Below are 20,549 nucleotides of genomic sequence, written 5' to 3'. Positions count from 1 at the left end.
TCTGTCCATGGAATTTTTCAGGCAAGAACACTAGAGTGGGTTGCCACTTCCTCCTCCAGGGGATCTTCCTGACCCAGGAATTGAACCTGCATCTCTTGTGTCTCCTCCACTGCAGGTGGGTTCTTTACCACTAGAGCCACCTGGGAAGCCCTCAGTGTTTCTTAGGACTGAACAAATGAGTAAATACACTAATAAAAGTGAGAACCATTTTTTCACTGTTAAAGACAGGATTTAATTTCCACGTTCCATCGTGGAAAGATGGAACGCTGTGATTTTGAAGTGGAATTAGAGATAGTAGCATAAATACACAATGTATTATACATATGGAGAGGAGAAACTGAGAAACAGAACTAAATAAGTTTGTATCCAACCAAATCTTGCTTTGGAAAGAGTGAATTCAGGCTGAATGACACAGACTGCACAATGAACCTGAAATATTTTGTTGTGTAAGAATGTAAAGAAAGATGAGTAGAAGCATGGGGACATGTCAAAATGACACAGGAGCCAACCTGAGTGATTCTTACTGGACAAATCTGGAGGAATGTAGGCATTAATATAAATTAAAAATAGTAATAAAATAACAATAATGATGATATATCTTTGAATATGTTGCTGAAGATACTGGTGATGTTCAGTAATACAGTTGAAACCAATGCAAGAAAGCTGTGCAAGTGAAACAGATCTTAAGGGACTTTCTTCACTTGATTACTTTATTGGAATGTCCATTTCTCCTAACAAGCCTGTCAAGGAGTTCTGAGAAGTTTCTTTTTCCCCACACTTTAATCCCTTCAGTACCCTCAAAGAGGCTTGCTTGAGCTTCCTATTTCCTAGAATTAGGTTAAGCAAGTGACCCCAGAGATAGAGGACTGTGGTTGTCATACCAAAAATAAAAAGCAGTTTGTTTTCAGGCACTGTAACACTTGATATTTGTATGGCAGTACCTACAAAATTCAAGATAAAGAGGATGATAAAAGACACCAAGACTTTCACTGCTTTGATATGTGCTGTACTGGGGTCTCTGAATCCTGTGGCATTCAATTGCATCCTCCTGTTGTGTCTCCAAAAAGAAGTGAGCAACAAGACACATGTAATCAGGCATAGTATAAAAAGGAGAATGACACCAAGATGGAGCCCAATTTGTTTTCCAAAGAGTTCACATTTATGCATATCCATTGATCAGACTGTGTTTCTATTTTCCTTTTATTATCATTAACAATATTCACAAAATGTGGAAAAGTAACTAATCATGAAATAAGCAAGCATCCCAAAAGAAGGAAAAGAACCATGTTGAGTCTACCCTTCAACCAGAGAAAGATGCAGTGAGAAAAACTGGATATCTTCAGGAAATAGAAGATGCTGAGGCAAGTGGCAAACCAGATACTTGATTGATTCATAACTATCCGTAAGTAACCATTATATTCAACTAGGTTCCCAGAGGAATGTACATTGACGAGAATAACTTTAAAAATCCATCAGTAATTATTGTCCATATCAGGCAAAATCTGGAAGTTGCTAAGCCAGCAAGAATAAAGCTGATAGTAGAGATCTTGTTTTTCTTACAGTCAATGCAGCTTACCAATCCAATAAATCCATTCCCTAAAAGTTCCAATATTGACTCACTAATTGCTACAAAAATGAGGAGACTTTCCATTATACTTAGCATGTCTGCCAATCCCTAATATTGTTTCTGTTCCATCAATTTTAAATTACCTGATGCAAAATGAAGTATATATTGCTGCTTGACGGTAGAATGAATTTCTTCTCCTTCATTTCATAAAGACTTAAAATGCCCCTGAATTACTGCCTTGGGATGGAATCCAAAACACCTTCACACAGACCCCTCCAGTTATGTGTATAAAATTTAGCTAGTCTACAGAATGTGTGACCAGACTAAACGCCTAACCACTATTTGTTAAGATGCAAATAAAAGTTTCTATTTCAGGAATTCTACTTGTCCTCCAGAGTCTATTTTGCATTTGTTACACTGGATTGTGTAGTAGGAATGCCAAATATATGCCTACAGAACACTGAACACAGTACAAACAAAAATTGGACTTCACCTTTTTCAGTGTCAACAGTAACATTGTCATTTATTTTATGCTAATACTGGCAGTTTAGATATATAAAGCAAAAGTAGTGCATAGAAGAGATTAATGTATTTAGCCATTGTAGACACAAGCTGCTGCTTTAAAAAATATCAGTAAAACTGATTAGCCTTTAGTCATGCTAACTAAGGAAAAAAGAGGCCAGAAGTGAAAAAAGAGTTATCACAACTGATCCCATGGACGTTTAAGGGAGTATTACAAGCTCTTCTATGTCTACAAACTTGATAAATTAGATGAAATGTATCAATTCTTTGATACCAATCGCCAAAACTCACACAAGAAGAAATAATAATGTGAATAGGTCTAAATCTATTATTAAAACGAAGAACTAATTAATAACCTTCCAAAAGAGAAAGCCCAGGTAGAGTCACTGGTAAATTCTAACAAACATTTAAGAAATACTGTAGTAATTCTCTTCAGTCTCATTTAGAAAATGGCAGAGGGAATACTTTACAACTTATTCTAAGGTCAGTTCAGTTCAGTTCAGTCGCTCAGTCGTGTCCGACTCTTTGCGACCCCATGAATCGCAGCACACCAGGCCTCCCTGTCCATCACCATATCCCAGAGTTCACTCAGACTCAGGTCCATCGAGTCCGTGATGCCATCCAGCCATCTCATCCTCGGTTGTCCCCTTCTCCTCCTGCCCCCAATCACTCCCAGCAGCAGAGTCTTTTCCAATGAGTCAACTCTTCACATGAGGTGGCCAAAGTACTGGAGCTTCAGCTTTAGCATCATTCCTTCCAAAGAAATCCCAGGGTTGATCTCCTTCAGAATGGACTGATTGGATCTCCTTGCAGTTCAAGGGACCTTCAAGAGTCTTCTCCAACACCACAGTTCAAAAGCATCAATTCTTCGGCGCTCAGCCTTCTTCACAGTCCAACTCTCACATCCATACATGACCACTGGAAAAACCATAGCCTTGACTAGGCAGCCTTACCATAATAACAAAAACAGACAAAGATATTAGTAGAAAACTATAGACCAATATCTTTCACGACCATAGATGTGAAAATTCTCAACATATATGAGCCAATTAAATCCAAAAATGTATATAAAAAATATATAGCACAAACAACCAAGATTTAGCCTGAACATACAAACTTGGTCCAACATTTGAAATTTATTTAATGTAACCCATCACATCAACAAGTGAAAAAGAATCACACAATGTATCAGTATATGTAAAAAAAGCTCCTGACAAAATCCAACAAGATAAAAACTCCCAGTAAACCAGGAATAGAGGGAAATATCTTCCATTTGATAAATACTATATACAACAAACCTAGAGCTAACACTGTGCTTACTGGTGAAATACTCAAAGTGTTTCTACCAGTATCAGGTACAAGGCAAATACATCCTCTGTCAGCACCCCTTTACAGCATGTACTGGAAACTCTAACTAATATAATGAAACAAGAAAGATAAATAAAAGGTATACAGATTGGATGGAAGAAATAAAGCTATCTTTGTTTGCAGTTGACATGATCGTCTATGCGGAAAATCCAAAAGGAGTAACCAAAGAATTTCTGAAACTGATAAGCAGCTATCACAACATAGAAAGTACATAGAAAGATACAAAGTTAAGATACAAAAGTCAGTTGCTTTCTTATACATCAGCAATGAACACATGGAATTGGAAATGAGAAACAATAGCATTTCCACTGCATCCAAAAAGTTACTTAGGTATAAATATAACAAATGCAAAACCTATATGAGGAAAATTGAAAAACTCTGATAAATGAAAATAAAAAAGAGCTAAATAAATTGAACAACAGTCCATGTTTATAGATAAGACTCAATATTGTCAAAATGTCAGTTACTCCACACTTGATTTATTGATTCGGTGCAATCCCAAACCTCAGCATGTGATTTTATTGATACTGACAAACTGATTCTAAAGTTTATATGAAGAGTCAAAACCCAGAATGGCCAACTCGCTATTGAAGGAGAAGAATCAAGTCAGAGAACTGACACTACTTAGGTCAAGATTTAACAAGAGAGTGTGATATTGGCAAAAATAATAAGCCTTCCTTGGTGGCTCAGAGGGTAAAACATCTGCCTGCAATGTGGGAGACCCAGAAATTGAACCAGGAAGATGCCCTGGAGAAGGAAATGGCAACCTACTTCAGTATTCTTGCCTGGAGAATCCTATGGACAGAGCCATCTGGTAGGCTACAGTCCACGGGATTGCAAAGAGTCGGACATGACTGAGCAACTTCACTCAAATGGAACATAATAGAGAACCTATAAATATAATCAATTGATATTAAATATAATAAATATATATAATCAATTGATATTAAATATAATAAATATATATAATCAATTGATATTCAACAAAAGAGCAAAAGCAATACAATGGACCATAGATAGTTTTTTCAATAAATAGTGCTGGAGCAACTGGAGATCCATATGCAAAAAAATGAATTTAGTCACATACCTTACAAAATTCACAAACATTAATTCAAACCACATCATAGACCAAAATGCAACAAACAAAATTATAAAACTCTTAGAAGAAAACTTAGAAGAAAACCCAGATGATCTTGGCAATGGCAATGACTTTTAAGATAAAATAGTAAAGGCAAAATCTGTGAAAGATGTAATTGATAAGCTTGACTTCATTAAAACCATATTCTGCTCTGCAAAAGATAAAGTCAAGAGAACAAAAAGACAAGTAACAGATCAGGAGGAAATATTTGCAAAAGATGTATATAATAAATGACTGCTATTCAGAATATAACAAGAATTCATACTACTCAACAAAATGTAGATAAGAAGCTGAACTAATATTTGGGCCAAAGATTTTAATATACTTCACCAAAGAAGATATACAGGTATCAAATTATGATATTCTGCTGGCAGTGTGTCCCTGATCCATGAATAAAATCCTGACTGATTTTAATAAACTGGAATAAAGGAGTTGCAATCGTTGGTTTAAAAAAAAGTTGTCTGTCTCCAGCAGGGCAAGAATAAGAAAATAGACACAGTTGTCATTGGCAATTATAACCCCCAGAGAGAGGAACTCTAGGATGAAGACCCTAAGGTCAACAGGATAGAGAAGTAAATAACCTGAGTCTTTGGTCATGGACTGGAATTGACTCCTCCTTAGATGCCTGCTGCTGCTGCTGCTAAGTCGTTTCAGTTGCATCAGACTCTGTGCGACCCAGTAGAAGGCAGCCCACCAGGCTCCCCTGTCCCTGGGATTCTCCAGGCAAGAACACGGAGTGGGTTGCCATTTCCTTCTCCAATGCATGAAAGTGAAAAGTGAAAGTGAAAGTGAAGTCGCTCAGTCGTGTCCGACTTTTCGCGACCCCATGGACTGCAGCCTACCAGGCTCCTCCGTCCATGGGATTTTTCAGGCAAAAGTACTGGAGTGGGGTGCCATTGCCTTCTCTGACATAAATGAAATAATTAATTCTCTTATAGTTTACACTAGTTTGAGACTAGATTTATTTTCTTAATACCCAAAAGCTTCCTGACTAATATACTCCCCCAAATATTGCTAATATGTACACATTCCCAGGGGTTGATTCATGTTGCATATAATAAGGCACGATGTTTCATATTACCTTAGAAATACTAACAATTAATGACTAATTCTTTTTATCTGTGGAAACATCACTCAGTATAAAAGGTTAATATAATTAAGAATATAGTAATATTTTCCAATCATCTAGCAATATTTATTAAACCATAACCTTATTCAAAATAGAAAACAGTCAGAAAAATATCTCATTTCTTTAAGCTGTGCACCTTTATATCTATTTCCATAATTTATGTTAATTTATTTGAATAGTTTCACTTTTTCAGGGCAAAAAAGATTTTATTTTAGCGTCTTTACCAAAGTCCTTAGGTTTTCTCTATTGTCTTTTCAAGCAAAGCTCACTTTCAGTGTCACCACACAAACTAGGTTGTAAATGTCACATATTAGCTTAAAGAGAATTTCCATTTCACCAGGAACCAAAATTTCATGCAAAGCAGACAACACTTTCATGGTAAATAAATCTTAAGCATCAGATTACTTCAGAAGGGAAAAATTTTAATAAACTATTAAAAATATTCAGGAGAGTCCTGTTCTATGCAGAAACCTAGAAATTACCTAGAAAGCCTTTACAAAAGAGCTTTAACATTTCATTAAATAGCTGAATCTAAATATTTCAATAAGATAAAGAATCTCCCTGCCAAGCATGAGACATAGGTTTGATCCCTGGATTGGGAAGATCCCCTAGAGAAGGAAATGGCAACCTACTCCAGTATCCTGGCTTGGAGAACTCCATGGACAGAGGAGCCTGGCAGGCTACAGTCCACAGAGTAACATTAGACTTGGGCATGACTTAGCAACTCAACAACAAATATATACTAAAGTATTTATGGGTTTAGTATATTTCTGTACATTGTCTTGAAAGAATTCAAGAAAGATTATGGTATTCATTCAACAGAATTTTAGTCAATAAACATTTTAATCAAGTATTTATTGAAATATTAAATGTTCTTATATAATTAAGAGTATACAAAAAGGCACAAATACATTCTGTATTCACTTGATTTCTAGATTGTTATGTCAAAGAATGTATTCTTAATATTTCTAGGTTTTGGGGGTGAGCGAAGTGTAGCATCACTACAAACAAAGCTAGTGGAGGTGATGGGATTCCAGTTGAGCTGTTTCAAACCCTGAAAGAGGATGCTGTGAAAGTGCTGCACTCAATATGCCAGCAAATTTGGAAAACTCAGCTGTGGCCACAGGACTGGAAAAGGTCAGTTTTCATTCCAACCCCAAAGAAAGGCAATGCCAAAGAATGCTCAAACTATCACACAATTGCACTCATCTCACACACTAGTAAAGTAATGCTCAAAATTCTCCAAGCCAGGCTTCAGCAATACATGAACTGTGAACTTCCAGATGTTCAAGCTGGTTTTAGAAAAGGCAGAGGAACCAGAGATTATTGCTAACATCTGCTGGATCATGGAAAAAGGTAGAGAGCTCCAGAAAAACATCTATTTCTGCTTTATTGACTATGCCAAAGGCTTTGATTGTGTGGGTCACAATAAACTGTAGAAAATTCTTCAAGAGATGGGAATACCAGACTACCTGACCTGCCTCCTGAGAAATCTGTATGCAGGTCAGGAAGCAACAGTTAGAACTGGACATGGAACAACAGACTGATTCCAAATAGGAAAAGGAGTACATCAAGGCTGTATATTGTCACTCTGCTTATTTAACTTATATGCAGAGTACATCATGAGAAACACTGGGCTGGAGGAAGCACAAGCTGGAATCAAGATTGCCAGGAGAAATATCAAAAACTTCAGATATGCAGATGACACCACCCTTGTGGCAGGAAGTGAAGAAGAACCAAAGAACCTCTTGATGAAAGTGAAGGAGGAGAGTTGGTTTAAAGCTCAACATTCAGAAAACGAAGATCGTGGCATCTGGTCCCATCACTTCATGGGAAATAGATGGGGAAACAGTGGAAATAGTGGCTGATTTTATTTTTTTGGGCTCCAAAATCACTGCAGATGGTGACTGCAACCATGAACTTAAAAGACGCTTACTCTTTGGAAGGAAAGTTATGACCAACCTAGGCAGCATATTCAAAAGCAGAGACATTACTTTGCCAACAAAGGTCCGTCTAGTCAAGACTATGGTTTTTCCAGTGGTCATGTATGGATGTGAGAGTTGGACTATAAAAAAAGATGAGCACAGAAGAATCAATGCTTTTGAACTGTAGTGTTGGAGAAGACTCTTGAGAGTCCCTTGGACTGCAAGAAGATCCAACCAGTCCATCCTAAAGGAGATCAATCCTGGTTGCTCGTTGGAAGGACTGATGTTGAAACTCAAACTCCAATAGTTTGGCCACCTGATATGAAGAGCTGATTCATTGGAAAAGACCCTGATGCTTTGAGAAAGATTTAGGGCAGGAGGAGCAGGGGACAACAGAGGATGAGATGGTTGGATGGCATCACCAACTCAATGGACATGGTGTTTGGGTGGACTCCGGGAGCTGGTGATGGACAGGGAGGCCTGGAGTGCTGCGGGTTATGGGGTTGCAAAGAGTCGGATACGACTGAGCGACTGAGCTGAAGTGATCTGAACTGAAGTGTAACAGTTAATTTTGTTTTATAAACTGGTAACTGATCAATATTTTTGAATATCTTTGGATGAAAAAAACACTCTATACAAAGTCAATAGTGTTTAACTGCAACTTCATGCCTAAAAATGCTTCTTTATTAATCTTAATATTCTAAATGGTTTATTTTTGAAACTTCATCTGTAAAATTGATAACTATTATCATAATGTATTGCTTTAAAATTTCTTTTACCATGTGTTTAGTGCCAAGAATGCCCTCTTATTTCTTTCAGCTTCTTTATTTTTCTCATTTGCCCCTTTGCAATTTCAGTTTCTTTTTTTTTTTTTTAATTAAATTTTAAAATCTTTAATTCTTACATGAGTTTCTATGTTTTGATTTTTGTTATCTTATATCTTCTCTCTTCTTTCATAGAATTGTTTTCTTGAATTTGTTGGGGAATAGAAGGCAATGGCACCCCACTCCAGTACTCTTGCCTGGAAAATCCCATGGATGGAGGAACCTGGTGGGCTGCAGCCCATGGGGTTGCTAAGAGTTGGACACGACTAAGCGACTTCACTTTCACTTTTCACTTTCATGCATTGGAGAAGGAAATGGCAACCCACTCCAGTGTTCTTGCGTGGAGAATCCCAGGGACGGCGGAGCCTGGTGGGCTGCCATCTATGGGGCTGCACAGAGTTGGACACGACTGAAGCGACTGAGCAGCAGCATTCAGCACATATTACTCAAGAATTTCTGCTTTCTGCAGTTACTCTTTTTTAAAGTTGTGTTTTACATTTACCTCTGTGCTGTATATGGGTTTCAGTATTTTTGTCTTTTCTTTTCATTTGCTTACTCAATCTTAAACAGTAAGACTTCAAATTAAACCTGCAATTTCCCCATGATTCTACTGAGTGGATTTTGGATTAGCTTACTTTTCAGTTTTGCATGGATTTAGATTATCCTTGAGTTATCAACCTAGACAGATAATTAACTTTCTACCCAGCAATCCAGGAAGGCTGGACAGAGTCAGTTCCTCTGGCAGTTCCAGTAGGGGAACAGTGTTATCCCTCTATTTTCAGGAGCTTCTAAGATACACGTGACAGGTGCCAGACTAAATGTAACCCAGTCTCCTCCAGAGAAATAGTTTGGGGGTGTTTTACTCCTATGGGATCAACTTCCTCCATGTCATATAGAGCATTAATTTAGAATAACAGAGCCTAGGAATAATGCTTCATCCCATCAAGTTTCTGTAATGTTCTCTAAGAGACCCTCCCACAGTTTACTCAGTTCAACGCTCTTGGCTACCTCGATAACTATTTCTTCAAAACCGTCTCTGCTGGCTTGCTATTATCTGACACCTCTTAAATTCTAGACACACACAAAGACCCCACCATAGATGTAAGATTGCTTCAATTTGCAGTTATGGAAAAGGCTGGTGAGGAAATGCCCCAGGCTGCAGTCATTGTTCTTCCAAGGCCAGAGTTCCCAGGATGCGAGTGTATTGACAGCAGACATTTGGATGTCTTTCCACTGTCACTGTTAATATAAATTCAGGTTTTTGTTTATTCCTAAAGATGAGTTTTTATAGTCCTATAGATAATATGATATTCGAAAATATCTCCTAGGAGGATTATGCAGAGGCTTTTCCTGGCAGTGATTAAGTTTATGGCTACGATGTATGAGGAGATGTAGGGGATAAAGAGTAGGTACAGTCCATGGGGTCACAAAGAGTCGGACATGACTGAGCAACTAACACACACACACCTGGGTCAAAGCATAAAGGCTTCAGTCGCCAAAGTGGGACACAGATCAGTGTACAAACACAGATGCTGCCAGGGTCTCAAGCTACTAGTTTAGGTTTGAAACTTTACAGTTTGCCCCTTAATTTATAGCATGACATATTTTGAGTATTTTCTTAATTTTTTAAGTTATCTTATATTTTTTTACCTTCCTAATAGCAGATTTTCTTTCAGAATGACTAAACATTTTTCATTATTGACACCAATGCCTCATTGTCACTCTCAGAAACTTTGCTATTTCTATTAAACAAGAAGATTAAGAAAACATACGTTTTTATTTTGTTTATGCTACAATTAAAATCATATATTTCTTTATAATTCTTATAATCTTCTTTGTATTCAATATTAAAGTACATGACCCACTGACTAAGTAGATTTATTTAAAATTTACCCTTCATACAATACATTTTTTTCACTTCCTTAAAAACCAACACGTAGTTAATAAAATGTGTCATAAAGCAGTGTAGCAGACTACTTAAAATAACAAAACCAAGAACTAATAAAAGAGGTTTCAGTTCAGTTCAGTTCAGTCGCTCAGTCGTGTCTGACTCTTTGTGAACCCATGAATCGCAGCACACCAGGCCTCCCTGTACATCACCAAATCCTGGAGTTTACTCAAACTCATGTCCATTGAGTTGGCGATGCTATCCAGCCATCTCATCCTCTGTCGTCCCCTTCTCCTCCTGCCCCCAAACCCTCCCAGCATCAGAGTCTTTTTCAATGAGTCAACTCTTCACATGAGGTGGCCAAAGTATTGGAGTTTCAGCTTTAGCATCAGTCCTTCCAATGAACACCCAGGACTGATCTCCTTTAGGATGGACTGGTTGGATCTCCTTGCAGTCCAAGGGGCTCTCAGGAGTCTTCTCCAAAAGAGATTTAGTTCATTCTTTTTCACACACTCTTCTATTTTTGAGCCAGAAGATTAGAGTTTGAATGCTAACACTAATATCACTTACATATGATTACTATCAATATTTTCATCAGAGAAAATGGTAAAATAAATATTTGTATAACTTTCTGAGGTTTAAATTCAGTAACTGTCAAATTGCCAAGGAAAGTTCATGGAACCCAAGTAAACATTTTCTCCAATGTCAATAGCCTGGTCAATGAAGATTAAAAAAAAAAAAAAAACTATCCAATACAATATGAAACCAGTGGAGGAACACTGGAGACTCTCACTGAGTTGTTTTCTTCAGAACATAAATGGTTCCCCTCCAGTTCCTCCATCCAGTGAAGGATTACATTCTCTTGATGCAAGATCCAGTTTGCCTTAGCACATTCACAGAAGTCTGTTTTGTTTTCCATTCTCCAGAGTCAAAACAAAAGGATGAATTGAATGATAGAGGAATGCTACAGTTTTAACAACAATACAAGCAATTTCATCTTGTAGATTGAAATAGCACCAATCTAAAATAAAGGCATAATATAACAATGGAAACAGTGACAGACTTCATTTTCTTGGGCTCTGAAATCACTGCTGATGGTGACTGCCACCATTAAATTAAAAGAAGCTTGATCCTTGGAAGAAAAGCTATGACAAACCCAGACAGAGTATTAAAAAGCAGAGACATTATTTTACCAACAAAGGTCTGTATAGTCAAAGCTATGGTTTTTCCAGTAGTCATGTATGGATGTGAGAGTTGGACCATAAAGAAGGCTGAGTACCAAAAAAATCATGCTTTGAAATGTAGTGTTGGAGAAAATTCTTGAATGTCCCTTGGACTGCAAAGAGATCGAACCAGTCACTCCTAAAGGAAATCAGTCCTGAATGTTCATTAGAATGACTGATGCTGAAGCTGACACTCCAACCCTTTGGCCACCTCATGAGGAGTCGACTCATTAGAAAAGCCCCTGATGCTGGGAAAGATTGAAGGCAGGAGGAGAAGGGGATGACAGAGGTTGAGATGGTTGGATGGCATCAACTCAATGGACATGAGTTTGAGCAAGCTCTGGGAGATGGTGAAGGACAGGGAAGCTTCCCTGCCTGTGCTGCAGTCCATGGGGCCGCAGAGTCAGACACAACTGAGTGACTGAACAACAACAACATAAGAGCAACCAAATAGTGCACAACTCAGAAAATGATGAAAGGAGCTGAAGTACTTTTAGCTCTCAAAGAACCCCTGTGCTGAAGTCCCGGGGGTCTGTGTTATGGCGTGTCATCTGCTTGGTATGTCCCCATAAGGAAAAGAGTAACAGGAAAAATAGAATGAGTGATAACAGACAAGGAAATGAGAGATCCAAGGCTGAAGAGAACTTGACTGCTGTGATACTGACTTTTATGCAAACCTTTTTTCCAAGTTAAGACTTTCTTTTTCTAAATGCTTGCTGAACACAAAAGTATAAATTTTATGCTCAGAAGATTAAAAATCAAAGAGAGACAGAATTGCAACATAATGGTGAAAAAAACTCTATCTTTTCTGCACTTTAGCCAGAGAAAGAAGGGGTGGGAAAAACTAGATAGCTTGAGGAAGTAGAAGACGCTGAGGCAGGCAGCACATCCTGTACTTAAGGAGTTTCTCAGATTCCAGGAGAACTCAAAAACTCCTCTTATTACCTGCTGCTGCTACTACTGCTAAGTCGCTTCAGTCGTGTCCGACTCTGTACGACCGCATAGAGGGCAGCTCACCAGGCTCCCCCGTCCCTGGGATTCTCCAGGTAAGAACACTGGAGTGGGCTGCCATTTCCTTCTCCAATGCGTGAAAGTGAAAGTGAAGTCACTCAGTCATGTCCGACTCCCAGGGACCCCATGGACTGCAGCCCACCAGGCTCCTCTGGCCATGGGATTTTCCAGGCAAGAGTACTGGAGTGGGGTGCCATTGCCTGGTGACTATCTAATATTTCTAGATGGGACACTAGTTTAATGCCATCTAGAAGTATGAATATCATGCTAATCCATGTGAAGACGAAGGCAAACAAGGCACTATTCTTGCTTTTGACAAAGTCAGCACAGAGTACTCATGCAATTAATCCATTCCCCTCAATTCCTGTTATTAATTATTAGATTTCAATGATCATAAAAATATTTTGATTACACTGGACGTGACTGCAGAAGTGAAATCCTGGTTACTCTGGTCACTGCTGATAGAAGGCCTCTCAAGGGATGTTTTGAAAATGATACAACAGTTGAGAACAGTCTTGTTCAGGGTTGTATTTTGGAGTCTGATTCAGCGCAAAAATATATATATATATATATATATCCAATCATGAGATGAGAAAAATAGGTATCTTCCTAAAAAGCACTTACAAATGTGAAAACCCTTCAAACTGCAATCTTCAAATAAGTATGAGCTCATTGAGTAATTCATTCTTTTGCCATTGTCACAGGCTGAATTCTTCATTTATGAGTTTGACTGAAGGTGAAGTCGTATTTGCCAAGATGCAATTAAGGAGATTAATGACACTGTTTTGTGCTTTCTTCTACCTCAAGCAGGAAATGGATTCATGGTGGAATTTAAAGTAACAAATTCCATCCTAGATTTCTATAAATTCTGATTTCTGAGATAATATGGCCCAGGATCCTGAATTCTTAATTCAGGATATAATTTTAATTCAGTATCCTTAAAGGATATAAACACCATGCCCAGCTTTTATAAACTTTTTATTAATCTATCTGACCTAAAGGCTTTCCTATTTCTGGCAAATCTTGGTAGGCCTGAGCTCTACACCTCCTCACTCCTAGGCCACAAAATTCCAAATTGACTAGGATCTTACGTCCAAAGCATATAAGAAGAAAAATAGGAAGATGCCCTTTCTTCCCAGAGCTTTTTGCTTTCTTATATGTTCTCTCCTGATCTCACTGACCTTCCAACCTGACGACATTTTCAGGTCTCATCTGAGTAAATTAGAATTTTGGAAGCTGGAAGCAAATTTCAAGGAGGAAACTACTGACCCCATTTAGTCATCCATGTAAAGTTCTAGATCTTAATAGGATGATGTAGTAGGTTGAATTGTGTATCCCCAGCAAAAGGTATGACCAAGAGCTAACCCCTTGTATCGTGAATGGGTTCTTATTTGGCAAAGAAGGTTTTGCAGATGTAGTTTGGAATCAGAATCTAAACATAATGATTGGTGTCCTTAGAAGAGAAGGGAGAGGAAGTTTCAACATACAGAAAGGAGACCATGTGAAGATGAAGGCAGGATTGGAGTTACTATTGCTACCATCAAAAGAATGCCTAAGTGCATCAGAAGATGGAAGAGGCAAGAAAGAATTCTTCTGTAGAGCCTTCAGAGATTCCTACTGATCCCTTCATTTCAGACCTCTAGACTCCAGAACTGTGAACAGTAAATTTCTGTTTTTTGAAGGAGGCAAATTTGTGATAATTTTTTACAGCAGTCCTGGGAAACTAAACCAGTGTTTCTATTGTTGAAAAATAATTAACAAACACTTAACATTTAATAACAGGACTTCCTTGGTGGCCCAGAGAGTAAACAACCTGCCTGCAATCCAGGAGACTTGGGTTCAGAAGATCCCATGGAGGAGGGCACGGCAACCCACTCCAGTGTTCTTGCCTGGAGAATCCCATGGACAGAGGAGCTTGGTGGACTATAGTTCATGGGGTTGCAAAAAGTCAGACACAACTAAGTGACTAACACTACTGCTAACATTTAATAAAATTTTAAATGAGGAGCTTCATGATTTTTTACTAACTGCGTACATTCCTATAACCACACGCCAGACCAAGAAACAGACACAATCAACTCCCCGGAAGACAACCTCAAGCCCCTTCTAGTTACAACCATACAATCTCCTGCTCTTTTATATTTATATGTATAAACTCACAGAGAACATAAATTTAGTTTCTTTCATTCACATCCAGTTTGTAAGATTCATCTATATGTTTACATATAATTGTATTTCATTTATTCTCATTGCTATACTGTACAGCCACAGAAGCCTGTCTTTTGGCAGTAGGGTGAATAAGCTGTGCATTGTTCAGTTTTTCTTCTCTTGCATAATCTTAAATGTCCCCTTCTTCTTTTTTTCTTTTGTCACTCAGCTTCTCTAGGCCATTTCTCCATTCTTTGTTTCTCTCTCCTCTTTCAAAAGTAACCCTTGTGAGACTGACATTTCAGACTCTGCATATTTCAACTCTCTTCCTTCCTTACTATGATCTGCCAGGATTCTTGTTCAATATTTTCACATTTAACATGAATATTTTTCTTCATAAAGTGATTTTAGTCAAGTCTTAAATCATCACTCCATCATTAGGCCTTCTGTAAAATTTTTCCAGAAAGCTCTCATGCTAATACCAGGACCACCACACATCTCCATAAGGAGACAGAGTGAAGCTGGGACCTTTTCATTGCTTTGCTGATTCACTTCTTTTAATATTCTCTGTAATAAACCAGTAATCTAGTGAGTACACATGACTTCTGAATTCCATGAGCCACTCTAGGAAATTAATCAAACCCAAGAAAGGGATTGTTGGAATCTCAAATTTATAGCCAATAAGTCAAAAGCACAGGTAATAACCTGAGCTTACAACTGGCATCTGAAGTGAGGATAGTTTTGTGAGACTGAGCCCGTAACCTATGGAATCTGATGCCCTTCAGGTAGGTAAGTTCAGAGTTGAGATAATTGCTTGGCGAAGTTGGAAAGATTCCTATACATCAGAATTGGGGGGTCAGAATCAATAAATACATATGTACAAAACTACTCATAGCACTACTGTTTGTAATTGCAAAATATCAGAAACAAACAAGCATAAACACAGAACCTGTCGGATCAACTCTGGTGCATTCAGACAATGCAGTACTACAAAGGTGTGAAAAAGAATGAGAAGTAATTTCACAACTGGATGCCATGATTTCTTACATATTGTAAAATGAAAAAAGCATTGTGCAAACTATTCTTCATATAAGGAATATGGAAAAATTTAATACACACTTACTTGCTTATTTTTTTCAAAAATAAAATTGGGAGGAAGAAAGCAGAAATGAATGAGATTGATAATTAATACTGAGTAATTTAAGACGAAATGAAAGTTATGAGTGTGAATGATCACAGTCTCAGTATGCCTTTTGTATATTTTTGACTCTTAAAGATGATGTTATTATTTGACATTAAAAATATAAAATACATGCAGGGGAAAAAACAAACTACCATAACAAACAAATTTTATTTTTTCAAATGAATAATATAATCATGCTAAAAGGAAAGAAAGAGAACTTACCAAAGTTACTTTGGAACATCGCATTTTGAATTTATGCCCTGATATGGTCATATATGAGCTGCAACAAAGTACTGAACCATAGTTAATAGTGTTTTCTTCCCCATACTTTCTCCCTTTTCTCCCCTCCCTCTTCTTTCCTTTCTCCCTTCATTCCTTCTTTCTTTCATTCTTCCTTTCTGTCGCTCTTACTTTCTTCTTTACTTCCTTCCTCCTTTCTTTTCCTTCTAGAAGAGATAAAGTTAACAAGCCAGAAACTACTTGTAGTGTATGTTAGGACTGAATAAATGAGTAAATAAACCAAAGAGTTCAGTTCAGTTGCTCAGTTGTGCCCAACTCTTCGCAACCCCATGGACTGCAGCACACCAGGTCTTGCTGTCCACCACCAACTTCTGGAGTTTACTCAAATTCATGTCCATTGAGTCGGTGATGCCATCCAACCATTTTGTCCTCTGTCATCCCCTTCTCCTCCTGCTTTCAATCTTGTCCATCATCAGGGTCTTTTCAAATGAGTCAATTCTTCGCGTCAGTTGGCCAAAGTATTGGAGTTTCAGCTTCAACATCAGTCCTTCCAATGAATATTCAGGGCTGCTTTCCTTCAGGATGGACTCATTGGATCTCCTTGCAGTCCAAGGGACTCTCAAGAGTCTTCCCCAACACCACAGTTCAAAAGCATCATTTCTACGGTGCTCAGCTTTCTTTATAGTCCAACTCTCACATCCGTACATGACTACTGGAAAAACCATAGCTCTGACTAGACAGACCTTTAACTGAACAAATAAGAGCCATATCTTTCATGGTTAAAAAGAGGATTTGCAACATGGTAAAAAGGAAGCTTTGGAGAAGGAAATGGCAACCCACTCCAGTATTCTTGCCTGGAGAATCCCAGGGATGGAGGAGCCGGGTAGGCTGCAGTCCATGGGGTCACTAAGGGTTGGACATGACTGAACGACTTCATTCTCACTTTTCACTTTAATGCATTGGAGAAGGAAATGGCAACCCACTCCAGTATTCTTGCCTTGATAATCCCAGGAATGGAGGAGCCTGGTGGACTGCCGTCTATGGGGTCACACAGAGTTGGACACGACTGAAGCAGCTTAGCAGCAGCAGCAAGAAGAAAGCTTGTGGTTTTTAATTGAAATTTTCTAATTATAATTAACATCAGCATAGATGCATCATATATTACAATTAGAGAGATACATAGACAGAGGCAAAGAGGGAGAAAGAAGTAAGTAGGTGTATATAATGTTTGTATACAACAAAAGTTTCATTTTCTAATGCCCTTGTTTCCTCAAATAAATGAAGACTTCTTGCAGAAATAACAAATCCCGGGCTGGGTGAGGAAAAGCACAAAGTGAGCCTGAAATGTTTTGGTTTGAAAGAATGTAAGGAAACATGAACGAAGAATAGGGACATGTCAAAAGGACACAAGAGATGATTTGAAGTGGTTCTTACTTGAAAAATCTAGAAAAATGTGGGCATTAAAATAAGAAAGAGAATTAATATAATAATTCATTGAGTTATTTTTGGTGAAGGACTATCATTGCTTCAGGGAATTCAATTAAAACACAAATAGAAATCTTGTTTTAGAGACTTACTTCTACCAGCAACATCTTTATAGTAAATAATCTCCAAGTAATTTTCGGTCTGAGGTTGATGGTTGGGAGAAACCACTGGCAAGAGAAGGAAGCTCCCTGAGCCACTTAATTTGTATATGGGATTAAAATCTCAGTGAAAAGTGACATCCCTTGAGATGTAGTCAAAATCATTTTGTAAGATTTTAGTTATGTTCAAAACACAGTTAAAACCACTGCAAGAAAGCAGAAAGTGAAACAGATTTTCAGGAATTTCATCACTAGATTACTTTCTTGCAACATCCATTTCTTCCCAAGCCCGTCATGGAATTCTAAGAAGTTTCTCTTTTCCCCAGCACTTTAATGGCTTCAGTACCCTCAAAAAGTCTTGCTTCAGCTTCCTGTTTCCTAGAATTAGGATCAATGCGTGTCCACAGGGATAGAGGAGTCTGGTTGTTATACCAATAATGAGCAACAGTTTGTTTTTAGGCATAGTACTACCTGATATTTGTATGGCAGTGCCTATAAAATACAAGATAAAGAGGATGATAAAAGACACCAAAATCTTCATTGCTTTGATATGTGCTTCAGTGCTGGGATCTCTGAATCCTGTGGCATTCAATCGCATCTTTCTGTTGTGTCTCCAAAGGGAAGTTATTAATAAGAAACATGTAATCAGGCATAGTACAAAGACAAGAATGACTCCAATATTGAGCAGAATATGATTTGTCAAGTATTCCCTTTTATGCATGGCGATCAGCAAGGCTGAACTTCTGTTCTTCATAATATCATTAATACTAGGCTTTGCAATGCTTGGAAAAGCAAATAACCATGAAATGAGCAAGGACCCCATGAAAAGGAGAAGAACCCTGTTGATGTGACCCTTCAGCCAGAGAAAAATGCAGTGGGAATAATTGGCTATCTTCAGGAAATAGAAGATGTTGAGGCTGGTGGCAAACCAGATACTTGATTGATTCATAATTATCCATAAGTGAGCTATATTTTGACTTAGATTACCAGACAAATATGTATCTGGAAAAAACATCCTCACATATGCATCTGTAATTATTATCCATATCAGGCAAAATCTGGAAGAAGCTAAGCCAGTGAGAATAAGGCTGACAGTAGGGATCTTCTTGCTTTTCACACAATCAATGCAGCTTACAACTCCAATAAATCCATTCCCTAAGACCCCCAATACTGATTCACTAACTGCTACATAAATGAGGAGGCCTTCCACTATACTCAGCATGTCTGCCAATCCTTAATACTATTTTTGTTTCATTAATTTTCAATTACCTGCTGCAGAAAAAGGCATGCATTGCTGCTTGATGGCAGGATGATTTTCTTCTTTTTCATTTTATAAAGATGAAATGGACCCAATTATTGCATTGTTGTGGAATCCAAAATAGCTTCACAGAGACCCCTCTACTTATGGATATAAAATTTAGCTAGTCTACAGAACACACATCCAGACTGAATGCCTACCCACAATTTGTTAAGATGCAAATAAAAGTTTCTGTTTCTTGGAGTCTACTTGTCCTCCTGAGACTATTTTGCATTTGTTACCCTGGATTGTACAGTAGGAGTGCCTAACACATACCTACAGAAAACAGAGCAGAAGAGAAACATAAATTGGACTTTATCATTTTTTAATGTCAACAATGACATTGTCATTTATATTGTGTTAATAATGACAGGAGGCTTCCCAGGTGGCTCAGCAGGTAAAGAATCTGCTTGTAATGCAAGGGATGCCAGAGACTATATTCGATCCCTGAGTCAGGAAGATCCCCTGGAGGAGGGCAGGCAACCTACTCCAGTATTCTGGCCTGAAGAATGCCATGGACAGAGGAGCCTGGTGGGCTATATTCCATGGGGTCACAAAGAGTCGGACATGGCTGAGCAACTAAGCACAGCACAGCACAATAATGACAGTTTAGATATATAAAGCAAAAAGAGTGTATAGAAGAGATGAATGAATTTAGCCATTGTAGAAGGAAGCTGCTTCTTTGAAAAGATCAATAAAATGGATTAGCCTTTAGTCATACTGACTAAGGGTTTTCCAGTTGGCTCAGTGGTAAAAAGTCTACCTGTAAATGCAGGAGTCTCAGGAAATGTGGGTTTGATCCCTGGGTCAAGAACACTTCCTTGAAAAGGAAATGGCTACCCATTCCAGTATTTTTACCTGGGAAATTCCATGGACAGAGGAGTCTGGCTGGCTAGGGCCCATGGAGTCACAAAAATTCAGATGCAATTTAGTGCCTGAGCATGCATGCAAGGATGCTAACTAAGAATAAAAGAGAGGCCAGAAGTGAAATGCAATATCACAACTGATCCCACGGACATTTAAAGGAATATTAGGAGTAATTCTATGTCTCCTATAATAAATTAGGTGAAATGTACCAACTCTGAAAAACATCCAATGTCAATACTCACACAAGAAGAAATAGGAATGTGAATAGGTCTAATTCTGTTATTAAAATGAGGGGCTAATCAATAACCTTCTAAAACGGAAAGCAACAGGCCAAGGTGGAGTCATGGTAAATTGCAACAAACTTTTAAGGAATATTATACTAATTCTCTCTAGTCTCCTTCAAAGAATAGAAAAATGTATACAAAATTATAATTTAGCGAAACCACTGGGATACAGTTGTATCCCAGTTTGTATGCCTGAACATACAAACCTGGTTCAACATTTAAAATGATTTAATGTAACCCATCATAACAAATGAAAAAAAGCACACAATATATCAATAGCTGCAAAAAAGCATTCAACAAAATCCACATTCATTCGTTATAAGAATGCTCAATAAGCAAAGAATAGAGGAAA

General features: G+C 38.0%; 1 protein-coding gene and 1 pseudogene across 1 annotated transcript; both read right to left on the bottom strand.

The window, feature by feature from the left end:
- Nucleotides 1–705: 705 nt before the first annotated feature.
- Nucleotides 706–1,663, bottom strand: LOC138078752 (taste receptor type 2 member 10-like; annotated as a pseudogene).
- Nucleotides 1,664–18,041: 16,378 nt separating this feature from the next.
- Nucleotides 18,042–18,971, bottom strand: LOC138078855 (taste receptor type 2 member 10-like). The gene has a single exon (XM_068971605.1). It carries the CDS (start codon nucleotides 18,969–18,971, stop codon nucleotides 18,042–18,044), a length of 930 nt encoding a protein of 309 aa, XP_068827706.1.
- Between the last annotated feature and the right edge of the window lie 1,578 nt (nucleotides 18,972–20,549).

Source organism: Capricornis sumatraensis, chromosome 4 (assembly GCF_032405125.1).
Source record: "Capricornis sumatraensis isolate serow.1 chromosome 4, serow.2, whole genome shotgun sequence".
Classification (NCBI taxonomy): Eukaryota; Metazoa; Chordata; class Mammalia; order Artiodactyla; family Bovidae; genus Capricornis; species Capricornis sumatraensis.
This window is presented reverse-complemented; position numbering and strand designations above follow the sequence as displayed.

Coding starts and splice junctions, on each gene's coding strand:
- LOC138078855 (XM_068971605.1), bottom strand. CDS start 18,971: ATGCTGAGTATAGTGGAAGGCCTCCTCATTTATGTAGCAGTTAGTGAA.